Source organism: Trichomonas vaginalis, chromosome III, assembly GCF_026262505.1.
Source record: "Trichomonas vaginalis G3 chromosome III, whole genome shotgun sequence".
Classification (NCBI taxonomy): Eukaryota; Parabasalia; order Trichomonadida; family Trichomonadidae; genus Trichomonas; species Trichomonas vaginalis.
In genome coordinates, this window is record NC_067205.1 from 16,946,107 (window position 1) to 16,970,106 (window position 24,000).

The 24,000-nt window shown below is 34.4% G+C and overlaps 8 protein-coding genes and 4 pseudogenes across 12 annotated transcripts, besides 1 other annotated feature; 6 read left to right on the forward strand and 6 right to left on the reverse strand.

The window, feature by feature from the left end:
- Positions 1-24,000: part of a mobile genetic element that runs on past both edges of the window.
- On the forward strand, positions 5,098-5,370 carry TVAGG3_0716230 (uncharacterized protein; the record flags this gene model as incomplete). Its single annotated transcript, XM_051243962.1, has 1 exon — positions 5,098-5,370. The coding sequence occupies one exon, from the start codon at positions 5,098-5,100 to the stop codon at positions 5,368-5,370; it is 273 nt and encodes a 90-aa protein (XP_051090549.1).
- On the forward strand, positions 5,690-6,253 carry TVAGG3_0716240 (uncharacterized protein; the record flags this gene model as incomplete). The annotated part of the gene is made up of 1 exon (XM_051243963.1): positions 5,690-6,253. One exon carries the CDS (start codon positions 5,690-5,692, stop codon positions 6,251-6,253), a length of 564 nt encoding a protein of 187 aa, XP_051090550.1.
- TVAGG3_0716250 (organellar and viral DNA polymerase type B) lies at positions 6,401-6,961 on the reverse strand (the record flags this gene model as incomplete). Its single annotated transcript, XM_051243964.1, has 1 exon — positions 6,401-6,961. The coding sequence occupies one exon, from the start codon at positions 6,959-6,961 to the stop codon at positions 6,401-6,403; it is 561 nt and encodes a 186-aa protein (XP_051090551.1).
- On the reverse strand, positions 7,588-8,270 carry TVAGG3_0716260 (annotated as a pseudogene). The gene has a single exon. A coding segment is annotated over exon 1 (683 nt).
- TVAGG3_0716270 (uncharacterized protein) lies at positions 10,266-10,739 on the forward strand (the record flags this gene model as incomplete). The annotated part of the gene is made up of 1 exon (XM_051243965.1): positions 10,266-10,739. One exon carries the CDS (start codon positions 10,266-10,268, stop codon positions 10,737-10,739), a length of 474 nt encoding a protein of 157 aa, XP_051090552.1.
- On the reverse strand, positions 11,030-11,667 carry TVAGG3_0716280 (annotated as a pseudogene). Its single transcript has one exon. A coding segment is annotated over exon 1 (638 nt).
- TVAGG3_0716290 lies at positions 13,939-14,545 on the reverse strand (annotated as a pseudogene). The gene has a single exon. A coding segment is annotated over exon 1 (607 nt).
- Positions 14,720-15,520, reverse strand: TVAGG3_0716300 (integrase core domain containing protein family; the record flags this gene model as incomplete). The annotated part of the gene is made up of 1 exon (XM_051243966.1): positions 14,720-15,520. The coding sequence occupies one exon, from the start codon at positions 15,518-15,520 to the stop codon at positions 14,720-14,722; it is 801 nt and encodes a 266-aa protein (XP_051090553.1).
- On the reverse strand, positions 16,444-17,716 carry TVAGG3_0716310 (annotated as a pseudogene). The gene has a single exon. A coding segment is annotated over exon 1 (1,273 nt).
- TVAGG3_0716320 (uncharacterized protein) lies at positions 19,520-20,146 on the forward strand (the record flags this gene model as incomplete). The annotated part of the gene is made up of 1 exon (XM_051243967.1): positions 19,520-20,146. The coding sequence occupies one exon, from the start codon at positions 19,520-19,522 to the stop codon at positions 20,144-20,146; it is 627 nt and encodes a 208-aa protein (XP_051090554.1).
- Positions 22,317-23,198, forward strand: TVAGG3_0716330 (uncharacterized protein; the record flags this gene model as incomplete). Its single annotated transcript, XM_051243968.1, has 1 exon — positions 22,317-23,198. The coding sequence occupies one exon, from the start codon at positions 22,317-22,319 to the stop codon at positions 23,196-23,198; it is 882 nt and encodes a 293-aa protein (XP_051090555.1).
- Positions 23,397-23,848, forward strand: TVAGG3_0716340 (protein of unknown function, DUF4107 family; the record flags this gene model as incomplete). The annotated part of the gene is made up of 1 exon (XM_051243969.1): positions 23,397-23,848. A coding segment is annotated over one exon (452 nt), but the record flags the coding sequence as incomplete, so codon positions are not given.

Genomic DNA, 24,000 nt, shown 5'->3' on the forward strand with positions numbered 1-24,000 from the left:
AAAAATTAGGATTAGATTTTTTTTAAGGTTTTTCTTTTTCAAAATAATTTAATATTTTTATTTTTAATGAAACAATCAGCAAGGATTGGAAGTTCTTTTCATACAATAGCCTCTCGCTACTGCCATCAAGAATGAGTTCAATAATTGCTTCAAACGTTAATGTTATCTTTTACAAAGAAGTTGTGAAAGAATCTAAGTTTGGTCAGTATGTCAGACCATTAGCTATCGTCATGGACCGGCAAACGTTATACTTCACCAAGACGTTAGCAGTAGTTTTGAAACAAAAGGTTTCTTCGTGAATGTCAAAAAAAACAGGATTACACACTATACTGTCATAAAGAAACTCCAACATTGACTTCTTCAGTATTGGCTATGAATCTTTCCGACAGAAAGAAATATAAAGAAGGGTGAAACACTGTGAAATATTATCCTTCATCTCCTGAAGACACATAACGAACAAAGATGTTATACAGGAAATTCTTCCAAAGGTTGTAAGAAGCTTTCAATTGACCATGACTTAAGGAAGTTGAAATGGTTGAAGCAATTTGACCGCTGAGCTATTTAACCAAAAATATATATTTTTTGGTTGAAGAGGTGAGATATCACCCTGTTTTTTTCACCTCATTTCTCTTCTTCGCTTAATGTTGTCGTGACTTTCTTCGTTAATGTTGTCGTGACTTCATTCTTCCCTCTTTGAAGTTATCGAAATTACTCTGTTTATTTTTTCTTTAAAAATGGGTTAAGTCTTCTTTTTGAATGTAAGTATTGTGCAACCTTTGGATGTCAGTAGTGGTGTTTGAGGAAGAGTATTTTTGGACCAAATTTCTTTTATTTGCTCATCGGGTCATTGAAATCTGGATAAGTTTTCAACGATAGAACCAGTTTCTGTCAGATTTTTTATATTTTAAGCTAAGTCATAAAAGCTGCTTGTTTTCTTCTCTGACTAAATGCAACATAACCATATCTCTGCTTCTTTCATTCTCCAATCTCTTCAGTTATTATATATATTACTTATAACTCTTTTTCCTTTCCTTTTGGTACTGACGTTTGGTATTCTTTTCTGTATGCTTTTGTCTTTTGGATTCAATGACTTCATCTTTTGCTTGAAGGTTTCTTTTCCATCTCTCCACGTTTTCTGCTTTATATTAGTTCATCTAACATCATGAAATATAACAAGCATAACGAGGGTGAAGCCACATTGCTACACATTACAAAAGTCAGAAACATATAACCTTCAAAACAGGAGCAAATTTTTACGATTTTCGAATGGAATCTCTTCCCTCGTGTTCGCGGAGGAAGCCAACATAGAGAAATTCTTCTAAAAGTTCTTTAGGCCTCGTTGGTTTTCCAAACCATGATATGCTTGCTTTGTAGAAAGAAAGAGCATTATTATACTTTGATTTTGGTAAACATGTCCGTCTTTGACTCAGAACGAACGAGCTCATGTGTTTGTATACTGTATGTATTGTATTCTTCATTTATGGCTTTCATGGACTATAACTTGTTGTTGTGTTCTCTGATTACATTTCTTACAACAGGATAAAATAAAATAAAAATAAAAAACTAACTATTTTTTTGAGCATAAACACTATTTCTTCACAACATTTAATTACCTGTAGAAATGACTTTAAAAAGATTATTGACTGACTTCGGAATATCATACTCATTGACGCATGACAGACCCTCAAAACTTGTGAACAATCTTTTAAACTTGTAAGTTTAAGGTACGCATTTTGTCTTCAGTCTTACGTATTGAAAGAATATGACCGTTATTCATAACGAATCGTGAATCAAACACTAATAAAAATTTGTAGATAAAAAATTGGGTTAACAATGATATATTTTAAACGTGAAGACCAAACACTGCTGGAGAGATGAGAATGTACAGACATAGCTATTGAAAAATAACGCAAGATTAGATGCATAGAAAAGAAGGTTTTTTGTGAATGTCTTACAAACACGTATGAATATCTTATTGCAGTGGGAAGCCAGATGGAAATAAATTTACGTCAAATATGCAATTTATAAATCTTATGTCGCAGGGCTACGTAGCACATGGTCTAAGGTGGTATTATGGAGGGTCAAGGTCTGTGCAGTTCGACCGCGACAGCGCGTATTTTCTTATTTTCTTTATTTGTCTTGTTTGGTCGTGAATAATAAAGTGTACAAAAGTGCTTATTCTTCCACGGGAATAAATAAAATTACTTTATTTCTTCTTTATTTTTTGTTCCCGTGGAAGAAGAGAGTTTTTTGCTGTTTCTCACCGAAATCAATTGATTTTTTCATTTTTGGAATCCCTTAGCGAATGAGGAATCTATCTTTTCCTCGTGGAAGCTTTTGGCCTAAATATAATTTTAGGTGAAGAGGTGAGATGTCACACTGTTTCCACCTCTTTTTTCCACCTCTAGTACTTTGTCATAACTCTTCGCAAACCGCTTGTCATAATCTTCGTCGATAACTTCTTCGTAAATGAGTGTAAATGACCAAAAATATATTATAGGTGCGAGGAGGTGAGATGTCACCTCTTTTTTCAACCTAATTTTCTCACCTTCAGCCGCTAAGCGGCGAGACCCAACAGGGTCTTGGAATTTTCATGAATTTTCCTTAAGATAGAAAAATAACTTGTTAGTTTTATTTTTATTTATTTTTTTATTTGTATGTTAAAGCATATAGCTTCAACAATCGGCACAACAACATTCAACGCCGCGAACGGCCGGGCTCTGTCCACAAACAACTTCCCAAACTCGTTAGTCATTGAATCCAACATCTATTTAGTAGAGTGAAAAGCTTCATTCTTCTTCATATCACTTCGTAAACAAAAATTCCAGGAAAAGATAAGCAAGAACTTTTAACAAGTATTTAGACTGTAGGGTGCGAAAGGATAAACAACATGAACAGTATTCTTTTGAAATGCAGGACATTATTGACCACTTTACCTTAAAACTACCTGACATTCAGCCATCAAAAAACTAACTATTCCTGAATTTCGATGAATAGAAGTGAAACCAACTGACTCAGTAGAAATAAAGAAGTTCATTCGAAGGTAAACTATGAGTTTACTTAGGATTTCATTGCAACCATAAGGTTTGACAAAAGATGCGACATGTATATAGAATGTTTCTGACATAATTAAATCGGGGGAGTTTTAAGATACCTACGATACTTTGTTTCGTAGTTTGCTGAATTTGTGTATGGCAGATAAGAGATAAAGATAGATAGACGGTAAACATATAACGAACAGATAAGACAACCTTTTTGAGTAAAGAACAACCATTGACGCCTTAGTATTTGTTTTAGCAGGTAAGGTTTCAGAATATAACGCACAAAATGAATCCGCAATGTTCTAAATGTTTAAAGCAGCAATTTTAGGAAATAATAACTAAACTCCGTCAAAGAGATATAGAAAGAATGCCGAAAACGACTTATGCAGACTAAAAGAAGAAGCAGAAAAGCCAGCAGAAAATAAAATGGACATGTTAGCATTTCTGTACAAAACTATCCAACAGTAGAGATTTCCTTCTATCTGACTCGTCAACGAAGAAATATATAATGAAACTTTCGGCATTGTTAAAAGACTTTGGCACATACTGACAGAAGCAAATAGAAGCTTACGAAATTGTTTAGTGATTTCAAATATACATCGTACAATTCATGTAAAAAAAAAACGCTTGTGAAAACTGGGGGAAAAACAGGGAGAAAACGTCGGTGAACATCTCACCCTTTCACCAAATATATTACTGAATTCAATAAAAATTAAATGGTTCATTTACTCACAATATTTTTGTACAAAAACGACCCCAAACTTTTAACTGCTTTTCCACTTCAAAATGCCTATTTAGCGAGTTCAATCTCAAAATTCTCTCTTTAAATCTTCTTGTTCCATTGTGTCTAGTTCGTATGGAGAAATCTCTATAACCATAATATATCTCACGTTCATGTTCCTCATGTTTTTCACACATTTTTCCAACTTCTTCTTCCGAACAAAGGTTTTAGCCATTCTCACTGTATCTTCGAGTCTTCTTACATCTAATTCTTCTAATGAACTTTCTGTCTATGGATGTCCATAATATCTTTGACATAAAACTGCATACTTTACAGAGCACCATTCAGCAACAAAATGAACGAGCGCCAGCATGTAAGTGTAAATACCTGAAATTTCATTCATAACGCCCTTAGTAAGCTCATAAAATGCTTGTTTTGAGGGTTGAGCCCACTTTTGGCTCGACCGTTATTTCTTTCGAACCAAAACTCAAAAATTCCGTATTCACTATTGAGAAATCGTAAAGTTAACCTCTGTTCTCTCGCCATCTTTGTTGCATTATGTAACCCATCCTTGTTCTCTACGTAAGCATTCAATACCGTTATAAGTGCCTTTTGGTGAATGTTTCACCATTAAGATTTGTTCGTGAATGTTTTGCTTTCGATTGACATTTCTGTTCTTACATACAAAATAAAAAAATAAATAAAAATAAAACAACTTCTTCTTTTGTGAAAATTACGGAAAATTCAAAGAGTGAAAAAAGAGAAAAAAGAGGTGAGATTCACCTCCAACCTAAATTTTTGTTCTGATTTACACCACGAAAAGTAGAAGATTTTCTATCTTCGGCATGTTTTTATCTTCCATACTCCCGCCCGAAGTGGAACCGCAGGCTGAGTTGGTTGTCTCTTAAGTTTGTGTATAACATCTCAACGCTCCCATATCTTACTTTATAAGGTTCATCGTTTATGTATATGTCACCAGTATTTCAAATAACACTCACCTCGCTTTGCTTCGGTACAATAGGTTTCAGCAATTTTCCATACTACTTTCGACTATATTTATGTCCGAGGGTAAAATGGCTATGGAGTCCGTCCAGCAGCTTTTATAAGTATATCCATTACCTTGCGTAGGAAGTCTACGATTAATATAATTTTCGACTTATACCTTAAACTGTTTCTTTTGTCAATGGTTTGTCTGTCAAGAACTACACGAACTTTATGTTACCACGGAATGGAGAGTAAATTGTGTTGGAATTCTGATATTTTGTGTTTGGCTTCGTTTTCTTTTGTATATAATTTGCGGTTAAAGTTTTAAGTTAGTTTTTTATCTACAGTCAAATGACTCAGACAAGTCATATGGACAAGACCCAAGGGGTCATAGATGTTGAAGCATTGAAGAAAGAAATTCGCGAGCAAATTTTATCCGAACTGAAGGAACAAAAACAAGAACAAAAGCCAGAGAGACCAAAGAGAAAACTTAGTGAAAAACAACTAGCTGCATTAGCTGCTGGAAGACAGAAGAACCCACGTTTGCTGGCGAAAAAAGCTAGAGAAGAAGCAAAAGCAAAGGAAGAACAAAAAGCAAAGGAAGCTGAAGCAAAGAAAGAGTAAATGGTTTATTTTTATCCAAACTAAATGTATAGACAAATACCTTTATCTGTTGCGTTCAGTAGTGAAAACCCTGACGTCAAAATAAAGGGGAACAGAGTAACGTTTAAGTTTCCAACAGACTGGATTGTGAACATAAATGAAGAGAAGTACATTGGCATAACATCTATGTATATAACACGTGCTTTCAGAAAGGTTGACTTTATACTTCAAGTCGAGATAGAAAAATGACGAACAGTCTTTAAGCGCCCAAAACATTCACATATACAAATACTTTAAAGACGATACAACATTGTTGCAATGTATGATTTCATTTAATGAGATGTTCGAGAAAAAGTTCAACATTGAAGTACAAACTTTACAGCCTTTACGTGAGTTTCTTGCACAACTGAAGGAAGAAGGTAGTCAGCCACAACTTATAGACTTTCATTATGAATTTAATGAAAATGAAGATGGAACACATGACTGTCAATTCATTGTATTCTCACCATTCAATGAAGTCGCTAAAAAGAAAGAAAATCCATTACGTATAAGATTTCAAATCTCCGAACCAAGTGATGATTTTAAGAATGTTTTCAATTATGATGCAATGCTTCCGAGGAAAAATGAATTTTCAAAGATTGTAACACCTGGCATTTGGGATAGAAAGCAAGCAATACTTTACTCTAATATAGCCAAAGGCGTTGAAAATGAGTTCATTGGTCATACAAGAACTTCACCACTTCCTAACCCTAAATACTATAAATTAACTGGCTTCAATCGTGAGTTTTGGATAGACATGTTCTCCACTCATGACCATAAATGTCCAGTGTTCTTGCCTCCAGATGGGAAGGACTGTCTCTACATTGAAGCACAACTCTTAAACTCTACCATCGCAGTATTGTAAAATCTACGCTAGCTTTATTTTTATCACGAATGACCTCATTGCTGACAAAAATAAGCCGCTAGCGGCAAGGGCGAAGCCCATGACCTCATTCATGACCTCATTGCTGACAAAAATAAGCCGCTAGCGGCAAGGGCGAAGCCCATGACCTCAGAACTTCAACTTACGAATAAAGCTTGTTTTAGTCGTTATTGAAAAGTTGAACTTTTCAGCAAAGCAAGGTTGACATGACTTACATAAGTCGAATGCAATCTCTTGACCATCATAAAGTGCTTTGTAAAGTTTCATTAAACTGAACTCAGAGTCTTTGTCATATGTTCCAACAGGTATGTGAATGTTCTTATCTTCATTGTAATAGCATTGTATAGCTTCAGGAAACATTTCATTAGCGGTTAAAGCAATAACATCTTGCTTCACGCCTTTCATTCTGCAGTGAAATGCAACTTCATTTAAATCATTCGTGAGTAAGTCTATGTAGGTCTTCTTTCCACAGAAAATACTTTTATAAGCTAAACTTTGTTTTCCAGGTGTTATTTCTGCAAAGTCGCTATGAAATTGACCAAGGTTCTTTCCTATAAGTTCGCGACCATATCTCTTCTTAAACTCTGCTGCAAGCTTTGGTATGTCTTCATTATATAAGTGCATACTGTCGGTATCCTGGTAAAAGATTTGAAGACCCATATCTTCAGCAGTACAGAATACTTCATTCATAATACGTTTTGACATAGACAGAATATTAACACCAAGTGGACAGAAGTTAAAGTGTCTGCAAATGCTTTTCGTTAGCTTGAAAATAGTTTTATCTGAACCATCCAAACCTTCGAACTTCACTATATGGTTGTAATTTCTTATAGCATATCTTATAGCATCTTTGTCATTTACTATGGTTATTTTTGACTCAATAGGAGATAGAATAGTTTTGCCATAAATGCTGTTCAGAATGAGTTTTATAATTTCTTGTAAGGGGTTTCCTTCTTTCTTATACTTTAACCTTAACTCAAACAACTTCTTTACTTCATCTCTTATTCTCATATCTCTGTTTCCATCGTAATAGTATCCTTGCAACACTTCACATTTGACACATTGATATTTTATGAGGTCTTGTAATGTTATATGGTCAACATACATGAGACAGCAAGTGTTTGAACTTCTTGGAACGTTAAGTTCTGGATTTAGTTCAGGGTCGCAAACTATTAAATGAAAGTGTCTGGGTATACCAATCTCTGTTATCTTAATGAGAACAAAGAAGCCAGACATAAACTTTTCACCAATGGGTTCCTTTTGGTCATCATCGAATAAATGTCTCATGAGATACTCTGTGCTTAACATTTCTTCCTTCAATACTTTTGGAATCCTTCTAAAGTATAAAGTCTTGCTATAGCTGAAGGATATAATGAAACAGTGTCGAAGTCAGCAATGAGTTTCTTTTTGCTCTTTTGTTTCATGTTATCTGACAACATACATCTTCCACCTTGAATGCATCTCGAAATAAATTCTCTTGGTTTATTTGAGAGGTCATAAAGATTTCCATTCGGGAAGTATACTCTGTTCTCAAACAATTTGTTAGCAATAGAACAAATACTAACGTAGTCATAAACGTTTAAATCAAACTCTTTCAATAAGTCATTGCGGAACTTTACAAAACCTTCTCTTAAAATTCTTACATCTTGTTTGCAGTAAAACGTGCTATATTTTTCTAAGTCGAAGTGGTTTTCATCTATTCTGCAACCTTTGATGGAATCTATGTTCTTCATAATGTATCTGCATCATGGATAAACTTACATGCTTCAGAAATGACACCAGTTCTGTTGTCATTTGCTAACAAAACACTGCTGTAGTAGTTATATGGAAATACTTCTTTCGGTCCTGTTTGTAAGTTAAACATAGCAGGAAATAGTTTAAGCTTCTTATTTATAACACTGTAAGAGTCTTTTATAATAATTGCCCGTCCTTTATATAAACCAGTTATTTGCATTGTTCGTGAACCTTTAATGATGGGAGTTCCTTTCACTTCTGTCATGTGTCTTAAGATGAAGTTTATGTCATAACTGAGGTTGTGGAAAATATTAAACTCTTGTCAGGAAGTCTTTCCAAAAATTCTGTTGCACAGTTTGACCCCAAATGCTTTCACTCACTGAACCATCTTCACTGTCATAACAGATGTTAAAAGCTTTATGAAAGCCGTCTGTGCTACACTCAAAGTCAGCAAAGAAAACGTGCTCAGGAATGAATTTACATTTAGCTTTATTTACTTCTTTTGACTCTGCTTTCTTCTTCAGTTGTACACAATACTTTGGAGCATATGTCAAATCTTTAAATGGTGCAAGGTTCTGTTTATATAAGTCAGTAGTATATGTGAAAAGTTCTCCATAAGAAATAGGTTCGAAATATTTGCACTCCCACAATGTTTTCATAACATCCCCATAGCGGTGTTGTTCTATCATAACGAACTACATATTTATCTTCTCTCTTTGTATAAATCTTCATCTGTTTCTCAATGTTCATTCCACCACACTCCTTCAAGATTTCTATATAGTTTCGAATGAAGTATGTTGTCATTGGTAATCTTTCATTTAGCATGTAGTGGTCTTCAACAAGAAGTAAGTCAATAGTTCTAACAGTTTCGCATTCTTTTGGTATATATCTCTTTATTTCATTATGTCTTGAGTCATTGAAATAACCAATGGTAACATTAAATGCTATACCTGTTGAATCGGAAATTTCTTGTACTTTACTTTGAGGAAAGTCTCTAACACGAATGACTTCTCTCATGTGGTCAATAGTTTCTTCATTTACTCCAGCCTGAATGCAAGCATAAACGAAACAATTGTCCTCTGTCATAAGTGTTGCAGTTCTTTTGTTCAGTTCATTGAAGATTTGGTAGCGTTCAAGATTTATAGGTAATATGCAAAGATACTTCCAGAACTGACCGCTTCTCTTCTTATAAAACTTCTTTTCACCATTATCTTTCCAAAAGCTTTCTATAAGTGCTGGGTTTCCTGTTTGCTTAAGAGCTTCCAAAATGGCTTTCTGGTCATTTGTCAGTGTGCTTTCATCTCTATATGGTCTCTTTTTTGGTTTGCCTTTCTTTACATCTGACATCGTTAAGCCTTCATATTCTGTTAAATCATACATCTTTATTTCGGTAAGATTCTTTATGTTTGTCAAGAAGAAGTCATAGTGCATTTCAACAATACCTGCGCATTTGCTTCTATCTCTGATATAAAGTTCTCCTTCAAGAGCTGATGTAGTAATGTTCCAATATTATTGAGGTTTAACGTAGAACATTCATACTTTCCACCAAGTTTATAACATACCATCCATCTCTGTTGCGAGTTTATTTTAATTTTCTCTAAGAGTCTCATGAAAACCTTACCGAAATGTTTGTGTAAGTAGTCTCTGTTTGGTTCATCTAAAGCTTCGATGTTAAAGTCAATGAGTCTATTGCCTGACTTCACATTTCTCTTCCTATTCTCTTCATCTTTCTTTAACCATCTCTCACCTTCTTTTGGTTTGTCGTCAATGGAACGAATGACATCGTTAGCTTTGCGAACTTGTTCTATAGCACTTTTAAACATCTCTCTTCTCTGTTGTTTCAGTGTGTCATCTCTCTTTCGTGTTTCACCAACGTTTGCATTTGTTATGTCAAACATCTCTCTTCTTACTTCATGAGGTACTGAACGTCTATGATATAAGTCAATAGCAATGTCATTTAAAGGAAATGCTCTTGCATGGACTTCGTCCTCGCCGCGTTGCGGCTTTATGAACTCATGAATTCTATCATAACTTATTGCACCATTATAGTCTTTAATGAAGTCAGCGAGTGCTTTTTTGTTTGTTGCGTAATGCTTTGCAACATCTATATTAGCTTCTGTAAGAAGTTGTTTTTTTCCGAGTGTTCTAACTTAGACAACTTCCGATACATCTTTAGTAGGAAATAAAAAAATATTTTTGAAAAAATTAGATTAGATTTTTTTTAAGTTATTTTTCAAAATAATTTAATATTTTTATTTTAATGAAACACATGCAAGATTGCAAGTTCTTTTCATACAATGCTCTCGCTACTGCCATCAAGAATGAGTTCAATAATGCTTCAAACGTTAATGTTATCTTTAACAAGAAGTTTGTGAAAGAATCTAAGTTTGGTCAGTATGTCAGACCATTAGCTATCGTCATTGACCGCAAACGTTATACTTCACAAGAGTTAGCAGTAGTTTTGAAACAAAAGGGTTTCTTCGTGAATGTCAAAGATACACACTATACTGTCATAAAGAACTCCAACATTGACTTCTTCAGTATTGCTATGAATCTTTCCGAACAGAAAGAATATAAGAAGGGTGAAACATCTGTGAAATATTATCCTTCATCTCTGAAGACAATAACGAACAAAGATGTTATACAGAAATTCTTACCAAAGGTTGAAGAAGCTTCAATTGACATTGACGAAGGAAGTGAAATGGTTGAAGAAATTGACCCTGAAGCTATTTAACCAAAAATATATTTTTGGTGAAGAGGTGAGATATCACCTGTTTTTTCACCTCATTCTCTCTTCGTTAATGTTGTCGTGACTTCTTCGTTAATGTTGTCGTGACTTCATTCTTCCTCTTTGAAGTTATCGAAATATTCTGTTATTTTTTCCTTCAGTAATGTAAGTCTTCTTTGAATGTAAGTATTGTGCAACCTTTGATGTCATAGTGTGTTTGAGGAAGAGTATTTTTGACAATTTCTTTTATTTGCTCATTCGGTGTCATTGAAATCGGTAAGTTTTCACGATAGAACCAGTTTCTGTCAGATTTATATATTTTAGCTAAGTCATAAAAGCTCTTGTTGTTTCTTCTGACTAAATGCAACATAACCATATCTCTATCTTCTTCTTCTCCAACTCTTCAGTATATATCATATACTTATAACTCTTTTCCTTTCCTTTTGGTACTGAACGTGGTATTCTTTTCTGTATGCTTTTGTCTTTGGATTCAATGACTTCATCTTTTGCTTGAAGTTTCTTTTCCATCTCTCCACGTTCTGCTTTATATAGTTCATCTAACATCATGAAAATATAACAAGCATAACGAGGTGAAGCCCACATTGCTACAGCATTTACTAAAAGTCTATGAACATAATAACCTTTCAAACCAGGTGCCAAATTTTGCGATTTTCGTACGGAATCTCTTCCTCGGTTTTCCGAGGGAAGCAATCATATGAGGAAATTCTTCTAAAAGTTCTTTTGCCTGTTGGTTTTCAAACCAATGATATGCTTGCTTTGTAGAACGAAGAGCGTTCATTATACTTTGCATTTGATACATATCATCTTTGACTGAACGAATGAGTCTCAATTGTTTGTTATACTGTATGTATTCGTATTCTTCATTTATGGCTTCATGAACGATAGCAGTTGTTGTGTTCTCTAATGTTGACATTACTGTTCTTACATACAGGATAAAAAAATAAATAAAATAAAAACTAACTTTATTTTTTTGAGATAAACACTATTTCTTCACAACATTAAATTTTATCCTGTATGAAATGACTTTAAAAAGATTATTGACTGACTTCGAATACTATCTCATTGACGCACTGACAGACCCTCAAAACTGTGTTGAAAGTTCTTTAAGCTTTAAGATTGAAGGTACGACGCATTTTGTCTTCACTTACGTATTGAAAGAATATGACCGTTATCATAACGAAGTGAATCAAACACTAATAAAATTTGTAGATAAAAAATTGGTTAACAATGAATATTTTAAACGTGAAGACCCAAACACTGCTGGAGATGATGAAGAATACAGACAAGTTATTGAAAAAAATAACGCAAGATTAGATGCAATAGAAAAGAAGTTTAATGAATGTCTTACAAACACGTATGAATATCTTATGCAGTGGGAAGCCAGATGGAAATAAATTTACGTCAAATATGCAATTTATAAAATCTTATGTCGACAGGCTACGTAGCACAGTGGTCTAAGGTGGTGTTATGGAGGGGTCAGGGTCTGTGGTTCGAACCGCGACAGCGCCGTATTTTCTTATTTTCTTTATTTGTCTTGTTTGTCGTGAATAAAAAGTGTCATAAAAGTGCTCTATCTTCCACGGGAATAAATAAAAAATTTACTTTATTTCTTCTTTATTTCTTTGTTCCCGTGGAAGAAGGGTTTTGCTGTTTTTTCTCAGCCGAAATCAATGATTTTTTCATTTTTGGAATCCTTAGCGAATGAGGAATCTTTTTCTTCGTGGAAGCTTTGACCTAAAATATAATTTAGGCTGAAGAGGTGAGATGTCACCTGTTTTCTCACCTTTTTTTCACCCTCGTGACTTTGTCATAACTTCTTCGTAATGCTTTGTCATAACTTCTTCGTAAATGCTTTGTCATAACTTCTTCGTAAATGAGTGTAAATGACCAAAAATATATTATAGGTGAAGAGGTGAGATGTCACCTCTTTTTCACCTAATTTCTCACCTCAGCCGCTAGCGGCGGCGAGACCCAAAGGGTCTTGAATTTTCATGAATTTCCTTAAGATAGAAAAATAACGTTAGTTTTATTTTTATTTATTTTTTTATTTTGTATGTAAAGATATGATTTCAACAATCGGCACAACAACAATTCAAGCCGCGAACGGCGGGACTCTGTCCACAACAACTTCACCAAACTCGTTAGTCATGAATCCAACATCTATGTTAGTAGAGATGAAAAGCTTCATTCCTTCTTCATATACTTTCGAAACAAAAATCCAGAAGATAAAGCAAGAACTTTTAACAAGTAATTTAGACTGTAGTGCGAAAGATGAAACAAATGAACAGTATCTTTATGAAATGCAGGACATTATTGACCATTTACCTAAACTACCTGAAATTCAGCATCAAAAACTAACTATTCCTGAATTCGATGAAATAGAAGTGAAACCAACTGACTCAGTAGAAATAAAGAAGTTCATTCGAAAGGTAAACTATGAGTTTCTAGGATTTCATTGCAACCATAAGGTTATGGACAAAGATTGCGACATGGTATATAAGAATGTTTCTGACATATATAAATCCGGGGAGTTTAAGACCTACGATAACTTTGTTTCGTTAGTTGCTGAATGTGTATGGCAGATAAGAGATAAAGATAGAAGAGGTAAAATATGGAACGAACAGATAAGACCAACTGCTTTTGAGTTAAAGAAAACCATTGACGCCTTAGTTGTTTTAGCAGGTAAGGTTTCAGAATATAACGCAAAAATGAATCCGCAATGTTCTAAATGTAAAGCAGCAATTAGGAAATATAACTACTCCGTCAAAGAGATAGAAAGAATGCGAAACGACTATGCAGACTTAAAGAAAGAAGCAGAAAAGCCAGCAGAAAATAAAATGGACATGTTAGCATTTCTGAACAAAAACTATCCAACTGCTGAGATTTCCTTCTATCTGACGTCAAGAAGAAATATAAAGAAACTTTCGGCATTGTTAAAACTTTTGACATACTGACAGAAGAAATAGAAGCTACGAAATTGTTTAGGATTTCAAATATACATCGTACAATTCATGTATAAAACGCTTGTGAAAAACTGGGGTGAGAAAACAGGTGAGAAAACGGGTGACATCTCACCTCTTCACCTAAATATATTTTTACTGAATTCAATAAAAATAAATGGTTCATTTACTCACAATATTTTTGTACAAAACGACCCCAAACTTTTAACTTCTTTTCTGCAGCTTCAAATGCTATCTTAGCGAGTTCATATTCTCTAAATTCTCTCTTTAAATCTTCTTGTTCCCATTGGTCTAGTTCGTATGGAGAATCTCTATAACCATAATATATCTCACGTTCATGTTCTAATTGTTTTTCACACATTTTTCCAACTTCTTCTTCGAACAAAGGTTTAGCATTCTCCACTGTATCTTCGAGTTCTTCTTCATCTAACTTCTCATGAACTTTCTTGTCTATGGAGTCCATAATATCTTTGACATAAAATGCATACTTTACAGAGCACCATTCAGCAACAAAATGAACGAGGTCAGCATGTATGTAAATACCTTTGAATTCATTCATAACGCCCTTAGTAAGCTCATAAAATGCTTGTTTTGAGGTGAGCCACTTTTGGCTCGACCGTATTCTTTCAACCAAAACTCAAGAATTTCCTGCATTTTAGCACTATTGAGAAATCTGTTTAAATGGTTTAACTTTCCTGCTTCTCTCGCCATCTTTGTTGCATTAATGTAACCATCCTTGTCTCTACGTAAGACTTCAATACCGTTATAAGTGCCTTTTGTGAATGTTTCACCATTAGATTTGTTCGTGAATGTTTTTGCTTCGATTGACATTTCTGTTCTTACATACAAAAAAAAAAATAAATAAAAATAAAACTAACTTTATTTTTGGTCTTTTGTGAAAATTCACGAAAATTCAAGAGGTGAAAAAAGAGGTGAAAAAAGAGGTGAGATTTCACCTCTTCACCTAAATTATATTTTTGTCTGATTTACATCCAACGAAAAAGTTTAGAAGAATTTTCTTATTCTTTCTGGCATGTTTTTATCTTTCCAGTACTCCCGCTCTAATGGTCCCAGATGAGTTGGTTTAGATTCTCTCAAGTTCTTAGATGGTATAACATCTTCAACGCCTCCTTCATATCTTACTTTATAAGTGTCATCGTTTGTGTTATAGTCAAGTATTTCAATAACCACTCCTCGCTTTGCTTCGTCAATGGTTTCAGCAAGTTTGCCATTACTACTTTCGACTAATTTATGTCGAGGGTAAAATGCTATGGAGTCGTCAGCAGCTTTTATAAGATATCCATTACCTTGCGTAGAGTCTACGATATAATAATTTCGACTTAACCTTAAACGTTTCTTTGTCAATGGTTTGTCGTCAAGAACTACACGAACTTTTGTACCAGGAATGAGAGTAAATTGTGTTGAATTTCTGATATTTTGTGTTTGGCTTCGTTTCTTTTGTATATACTTTTCTTCTTGTTGTTGTGTCATTGAATTTGGTGTATGTCCTGTTGTAGAATGTGTTGAGGAATTATATACTTCGAGAAAATGTTTCATTGTTTCTTCGGTAAAGTCTCGCTCTTGATTTAAATCTCTGAGAGTCCTTATGAAGCGGTTTATGATGCCGAGTATGTTATGGTTATGGTCTTCAGTAGTGTAGTGAGTTATGTTATGCTTAATGAGAAATTCTGTGATTTCGTTGCTGAGGTATGCACCGTCTTGGTCTGATGTTAAAATACTTGGGCTATGTTCTGCTACAAACTTTTGTAAAACTCTTAACACTTCATGAGTTCCTTTATTTCTCATTATATACGCATATGCTTTACGAGTGTTAACATTTATGAAGATGAGGAATGGTTTATGTCCTCCTTTTCTGCTTTGAATGAGAGTGTCAAATTGGTATGCGTCAGGAGTGTTGGAGTAAATTGGTAAAAAGTAGTCGTAAGGATTTATTTTTGTTTGATGTACAACATTTTTGTCAAAGAACCTTTTCACTTCAGCTCTGTTAGTAAATCCCGAACTCTTTGCAGCTTCATTGAACTTCTTAAATGACCTCCATGGATGTTGTTCGAATACTTCTTTCAAGCTCATTTATGTAAAGTTAAAGATTTTAACCAACTCGTATCCAAGCGTGCATTGTTATATAAGGAGGCATATAATCTTTTCCATTACCTGCTGGGTCTGTAATACCAGCTACAACATGTGTATGATTTCCTGCAGTTCCACAGAAAATACCTGTGCTAACATCTTTGGGGTCAGTTGTGATATCATATCTATGCATTCCCTGTCTATCCGAACCCGCTGCAAGATTTGTATAACCTCTTTTTGTTATTGAATGTGAATGGTTTCCTTCCACAGATGTTCTTCCACTGAACCTATGCATATGTGAAGGAAGGTTTTCAATACCTATTTTCTTTGAACCTCCCATCTTCATTGACTGCGTATTAGTGTAGAATGGAAAACTGTCAACTATTTCATACCATCTACCACCAAATAAAGTGTTTGGATTTATTGGATTCATAGACGTATAAACAGCTCCTATAGGATATATTAAATCATATATGCTCATAACTCTATAAACATATTCTAAAGAACTTATGTCATTAAATACCATTTGGAATGTATCTCCCGGATGAAATGTTGCATTTGTTCCACTTTTATAATGTAATGTTAGTTCAATAGAATTATCCAAGAAAAATTCAAAAGTATCTGGTTGAAGACCTCTAACAAATTCAAATGGAGTTGCTGGTTCACCATTTATAATTTCTGTTGTAAATGTCATTGTATCTGGTTTCGAAAATTTCTTTGTTAGTTCTGCATCCACATAAGTTTTATCTGCTTTCTTGTCTAACATTGCTGGTAGTTCATATGCTTCAAAGTTTCTGGCATGATCTTCGGTATTCCTGCAACTCTTATCTAAATTGTTAAGAGTATCTTTTACGCTTGTACTCGGATTCTCTAAAGGTGCACTTGAACCAAGGTCAAAGTTCAATATTATGTCGTCTGCTCTAACAGTAGTGAAGGATTTATGTGTATGGTTCTTGTCTGCTTTCTTGTCATATAAATCTTGAGCAGTGAATTTAATATTATGTTCATCCTTCATGACATAAACATCTTTACATCTAATGTTTCTCATCGTCGTTATGTCGTCATCCGATGTTAAACCTTGTGGAAAGTTAGGAGGTTTACAATATAATGCATGCGGCGGGCTCCGCCCTCCCCACCAGTTTCTTCAACCGTTCCTTCAATACTTTCTATAGCAACAGTTGTGAAGGATTTATGTGTATGGTTCTTGTCTGCTTTCTTATCTAACATTGCTGGTAGTTCATGTGCTTCAAAGTTTCTGGCATGACTTTCAATGTTCCTGCAACTGTTATCTAAACTGTTAAGAGTATCTTTTACGCTTGTACTTGGATTTTCTAATGGTGCACTTGAACCAAGGTCAAAGTTCAATATTATGTCGTCTGCTCTAACAGTAGTGAAGGATTTATGTGTATGGTTCTTGTCAGCTTTACTGTCTAAAGAAGTTTGAAGTTCATTTATATCGGAGATGTTGTGTTTATGAGATTTCAAAACTTTGTTCGTTGCGTCAAGTTCAACTTTGTCAGCTTTACTTTTAATAGCATCTTCAAACGTTATTTTTGCCTTAACTCTTAACATAAATCTTGGTTCAACTAATACACCATTAACAGAGAAAGTAGAGGCATAAATTTCATCGTTATAACTAAATGCTTCTGGTGCTTTACCTGTGTCATACTGTACAGTACAGCTTATGTCATAACCTTTAGCACGAATGTATTTATATCTTCTTTCATTAACATTTTTTGTCTTCGCTTCATCACTTCGTGTTAAATATCCATGGTAGTCCGTTATAATCTGTTCGTCTGAAGTTATATAATGAACGTGGTTTTTATCTGCTTTTTCGGCTAATTTCTCATTAACATCATTCACTTCTAATTCAACTCTTCCGCCAGAACTCTTATTATCATTAATCTTTTTCATTAATTCGGTAATTACGTCATAAAGACTATATTCTGTTTTCGGTTTTGTAAATAATGAGTCAAAATTTCTTTTCATCATTACATCGCTGACATTAATGATATCACCAATTCCTTTTTCATTTATTCTCTTCATTAATTCTGCAATAATGACGAATATATAATCTGTTAATTTATTCTCTTCATCGAGGGTTATAGAATGTTTTGAAATTGAATCATTAACTCCTCTAAAATAAATCAATAACTTCAGGATACACGTTTTTAATGTCTTGAATAACCCGACCAGTATCCTCGCCACTATGTGGCTCTGAGCCCCGTTGGGCTCTGTTGTTCATGTTCTTCGTTCCGCGTCGTTACGTGGTTTTATATCTCTAACCATCATCAACGCAGCCATAACCGGAGGGTTTGTTTGCTACCTTGTCGAAAATCCGTCCGTTATGTATGGTATATCTAAATAATTTCTTTGTGTTTGTTAAAACATTTGAAACAAGTCTTTTAAAACCATCTACAAAATTTCCTGTTTCACCTAATGTTTTGCAGCATTTACAAGCTCACCATTCCCGCTTTTGACCCCAAAAACGTCCATATTGCATTTATTTCACTCTGTATAGTTGTCCATTCAGCGAAACTAACACCCGCATTCGTAAGCTGAAAATGAAATTCAGTGGATCGAACTTAATTCCACCTTCTTTTTCAATTTCAACGAACTCACTAACATGAGATTTTAAATATTCTTTCGTTAAAATTGTTTTCCCCGATGTTATGTCATTAACGAAACTATCACCGTCAAAAGTTAACGAATTCAATTTTCGTCGTTGATGCTTTTATTTCATACACCGCTTTATCGATAGTTTTTGGCTCACCTTCTTTAGAAGCATATGAAACATTAATGAATGAATTATATGTATTCGTGAATGAATTAAAATCAATGATTTTCATTAATGACGCCTTTAATGATTCATTAACTGTTGAATCCCTTAAAAAATTAATGAACTGTCATGGGCTTCGCCCTGGTCGCTTCGGTCTGAAAGACCTTCAGGCTCAAAGAGTCCGTTTGCGACTTTATGAAAGGTACACTGCAAACCGTCGAGTTTGGATCAAATGCTGTAGTTGGTGCAGGAATATTAATGATATAAGTCATTAAATCATTAAGTGACGTAAATAATGTTGTCGTTTTTGATTTAATTTCTTTAGCATCTGTTATATATGGTAATTTTATTTCTGTAGTTTCTGAATTAAAGATATTCGCTAAAATGTTTTGTAAACTGTTTTGAACAGCTTGTGTAAACCGTTGAATTCGGAACTCTTACGATTTCACCATCCTTAATAAAAGGCATTGTACATGACGTAGTGCTTGGGTCAAATCTTTCGGGATTATAATTCAACATATATTCTAACGCTTCATATACAGACCTATAAACAGTTGTGTCGTTCTTCATGACAACTTCACCATTTACAATGAATGGCATAGTGCATGGAGTTAAAATAGGGTCAAACTTTTCATAGTCCTTCCATGTTATGTATTTCTCGGTATTTCCATCAGAAATAACAATATATTTGTCAGTAAGTGTGAGAGAGTATTGACCAAAATATAAACGTTTAGCTCTGTCAGCTTCATACGCATATGCAGCAATACTCATATTTTAATGAGAATAAAATGTTGTTCTATTTGCAAAGTACAGACCCAAACGAATACGGGACAGTAAAGCTACAAACAAACTTAGGTCTTCAGAATGAAGCGCTTGCTTTCAGAGTTGTTGACTTCAATACTATCGCTTCATTCGTTATAACAGATGAAACAGATTTCATGGAGCTTGAAATAGATGGAAAGAAGCACGAAATAAGATTTCACAATAATGTAGAATATAAGATGGAAACATTAGCTGGAGTGTTAAATGCGCTCATAAATACTACAATAAACAAGGAGAACGAAGAAAACTTAATGAATGTTAAACTTATTGCAGGAGTTTTGAAGTTCAGTTATGCGAAGGAGTTTAAGATAACACGAATGAGTCATAGAGTTCAATTGCTTCTGGGAGCATACCATATGACATGTCCTTTGAAAAGTGTTGACAAAACGATTGAGATGAAATCTGTTCCATACGTATGTTATGGTAATTGTTTATACGTTGAGTCAAAAATAGCTAATGTCACAGGTATTTCAGGAGTTAATAGTAAAGGTTCAGTAGAATATAAATCCTTCTGTTATGCAGTCAATTCAATGTTCATTCCAAACGTTCCTGTCATAGTAACTCATTTAGGTAAATGGGTTCGCATTAGTCCTCATAATTTGAAAGACATGCAATTCAGACTTGTTGACTTTCAAGGAGAGCCTGTAGAACTGAAGGCACCAGTGCGAATGACTGTTGAAGTTGACTTTTTAGAAAATATTAAATGCAACAGCTTACAAGAGAACTCAGAGCTAAAAATATAAAGTATGAATGTTATGTATTAGGTCATGAACTTTGGTTATTGCTGTTTGATGAAACAAATGAGTTAGTTATGTCAGTCAAGAGAACAGAAAAAGGCGTCAAAGGCGCCGAGCGCAAAGCGCTATATTGTGTTAGTGAAAACTGCACCAAGTCAATAAGATTAGGTTTGCATTATGAAGATGAGTTCGATACTGTTGAAGAAGTTTTGGATAGATATTACAAATTGCTTTAATTTACTAAAACATATTTCAAACAAAGCTTATATTCTGTTGAAAGTTTTGTATACTCGTTCGAATATTTATACTTAAACTCAACTCCTGTAGTTCCTGGTATTTCAATGATGCGGATGTTACCTATTTTTCATGAATGGTGGCGTTTGACCACAGCATTCGATTTCAGGGTCGAGATAGTCAATGACACATTGTTTCCCTGTTATTCGTGATATAACATTTTCAAGGTCCTCCTTTGTTAGAATTATTTGGTTCTTGCTTATAAGATTTGTCAAAAGCTTCTTATCGTCTTTGAGTAAAATTGTTTGGTATAACTGAAGAAGGTAATGGTCTACGTTATCTGAAGGATTTGTTTGAACATTTGTGTAAGGGTTGTCGTTGGCTTCTCTTGAAAGAACTTGGTCCAGTGGTGGATACTCTAACTTAACATCTGATGTAGCGTTAGCGTTTGAAGCTGAGTTTAAATTCACGGATTTCAGTTCTGGTTCTTTTTCTTTCAAACACTCTGAACTATAGTTCTTTATGACAATATTGTTTGTCGTTCGTGAGTCAACATTTGATGTTGGTTCAATTGGAACATTAACGGCACCAGCTAAGATGGATTTGCTTCTCATTTCATATAGAATAAAAACCTTTTATATGTATGAAATGAACAATATACTCGACAAGGGTTTGAATGTAAAGCTAACGAATGAAAATATTGTTGAATTCACCGAGACAGGAGCTGTGTATAAAGATGTAGAACTACTGAACAAAAGAGCAAAGGGAAGAAGCAGGAATATGAACAAAGGGTGGAAGCCTATAAAAATTTATGTCAATGATGGCTCGGGAGGTTCAAACATAAAGTATGCAGAAAGTTATAGAGTTTATGCTCTCAAAGGTGAAAAGCCTTCATTTAAGAACAGCTATTCTAACGCATATCCTCAAAAGCTAACGGATGGAGAAGTGGATGATATGAATGACAGCAAAAATATTAACAGAAATGGCGACAGAGATGCATGGAATTTGTTTACCATCAGTCAATTGAAGGTTAAACTTTAAAACAATGTTGGTCGTTCCCATGGAATATTTTTGACTTTAATGGTATTAGTCATGATATGAATCTCAAGGTATGAACGAGGAGAGATGAGAGACTTATATGCTTCCCAAATTTCTTCAAAAGGTAATGTTATACCTGACTGTTTCCAAATGAGTTCAATGTCATAACGTGAGAAACCTTGAAAGATAACGAAGTCAGTTATGAGACGTTTTATGTTTAAAGCAAGAAAACGCCATGTTTGCATAAGTATTGCTACAGTTAAGTGGTAATGTCTGACTTTAGTAATGATGTTAGCTAATGGTGAGTCAGGCTTTGACACTAAACCTTTTTCCGGCGAAGTCGTCGCAAACGAGCAGAGTATTTGAAGGATACTTTTTGAAGGGGTATTTTGAAAGTTTTGACAGAATGTAGTTTGTAAGTCGTTTCATATCGTAAACTCCTGAGTATTGACGTAAGTGGTGTTTGTCAATAATTCTTTCCATCTCCTCAGAAGTCTTTTGCATTCCTGACTGTATAAATTCAACGATGGCATAATATTTCCTCTTACGTCGAACGTAACGTTGAAGAAATTCAATGAGTTCGCTATCTGGAACTTTAACGACAGATGCTTGAACTTTTGACATAAATGTTTTCGCTGTTGAGTCCATAGAGTCTGAAGTTGCTGATATAATGATTTGGTCATAATATGAATCTTGACTTAAACGCTCTGTTATGAGTATATGACGAATGAGGTTAAATGTCTTACCTGAACCCATCTTTCCACAATAGAAATACACACCATTTGAACAGAACTCATAGTCCTTACTGAAAGGAAGAATGAGAGAAGAGTTAAGTTTGTCTGTAGTTTCATTCATGTCTTCATCTACGTCATGTATTAAATGCTTCATTTTATCTCCATTAAAAATGCAAGTCAGAAATATTCAGAACATAGCACCGAGTCTAACTGACAAGAGTATAAAGATATACTATGAACACGTTATGATGAAACCTACCAAAATTCAAGAAAGTCAGTATACTTATGAATATCCAAGGCACTGGGTAGAGTATGTAGGAGGTGAGAAAGCTATTGAAATCAGACAGGTTCGAAGTATTCCAGCAGGAAGAACAATATTATTGAAGAACTTTAATGTTTTGAGGTATAATGATGAAACAAAGAAGCAAGATAGTTTTCCTGTTGCTGTGTATGTGAACCTAGACACAGGAGATGACATGAAAGTTTTTAACACAAAGCTTCAAACGGTAGTGAGAGAACAACTGACTGCGGAAGGACATCCATTACCTTCAGAAGTTAGCATAGCATATAATTTTGAAACAAACTCAATAGATTTTAAAGTCATCTCTGCAAAGAAGTCAGGTTTTACATTTAATGAAGCAGATGTATATTCGAATGAAAACTTCAAAGCTATTGCATGGTTAGATAATGACGATTGCTTTAAGAAAATATTTAAATTCAGTGACTCAAAGATGTCAATAGATGACCTTCGTGGAATGTTACCATCGACGTTTACAGTTGAAGGTTCAGCAGGATTGCTTACAAGATTGTCAATTGGTGGTATTTGGTCTCGTGAGAACATTGTTATAAAATCCAGTATAAGTGAATTTGCTGAAGAATCTATATTATGTCTTTCAAACTACATGTATTCGCCACCGAAGCATTATAGTATAACAAACTTTGTCAGTAAGTTTAACATAAGACTTGTCGAACCTTCTTCAATGAAAGATGTTGTGCTACCTAAAGATGGAAAGGATGGACTCATTATTGAGATGATTTTAATTGCATATTAAATGAGCTTGTTCTTGAAGGTCAGTCATGATGAAATAACTGTTGTAGAAGATGTTAGCAATTGTTCAGACATTTTGAAGCGAATAGATGAGATAAGAAAGAAGTTTATGAATGAGAATGTTTATGTTTCATTGACTTTCTCCAGTAACGAGAACTTTTATGAGATAATATTGAAGAGAGATGATTTTAATATGGTGTAAATGGTAGCTTGGGCAGCTTTAGGCGCAATGGGAACAAAAGCATTAGCATTTGGAGCAAAAGCACTTGGAGCTTATGACGCAGTAAATAAAATGAGTGGAGGAAGAGTTTCGAAGACATTAGATGCAAATAAAGGAAAGATTGGAGGCTGGGTTGCAAAGAAGTTAAGATTAAATAAAATAGGACTCATAAATAAAGCATCCAATTTGGTTGCGACTGAGTCAGAAAATGCTTTAGGAAAGGACGATGAGTTTGCAAAACACGCAAAAGACTTTAATGACCAGATGAAAGGTGAAACAATGCATTTAAATAGAGTCGATGGAACTCTTCCTCCACCAGTAGTTCTTCCGTATGGTCCCTATGGAATGTATGGAAACCCTTACGAAAGACCATTTGACCCATTGACTGGTGGAAGTAATTGGTATCATTACGGACGAAGAAGAAAGACAGTCAAGTTGGAGACAGACGTGAAGAAAGCAACTAAAAAGAAACCAAGGAAGAGAGTTATAAAGCAATGAATTCATGAGGTGAAAAAAGAGGTGAAAAAAGAGGTGAGATTTCACCACTTCACCTAAATTTATTTTTTCACCTCTGACAACGTTTATT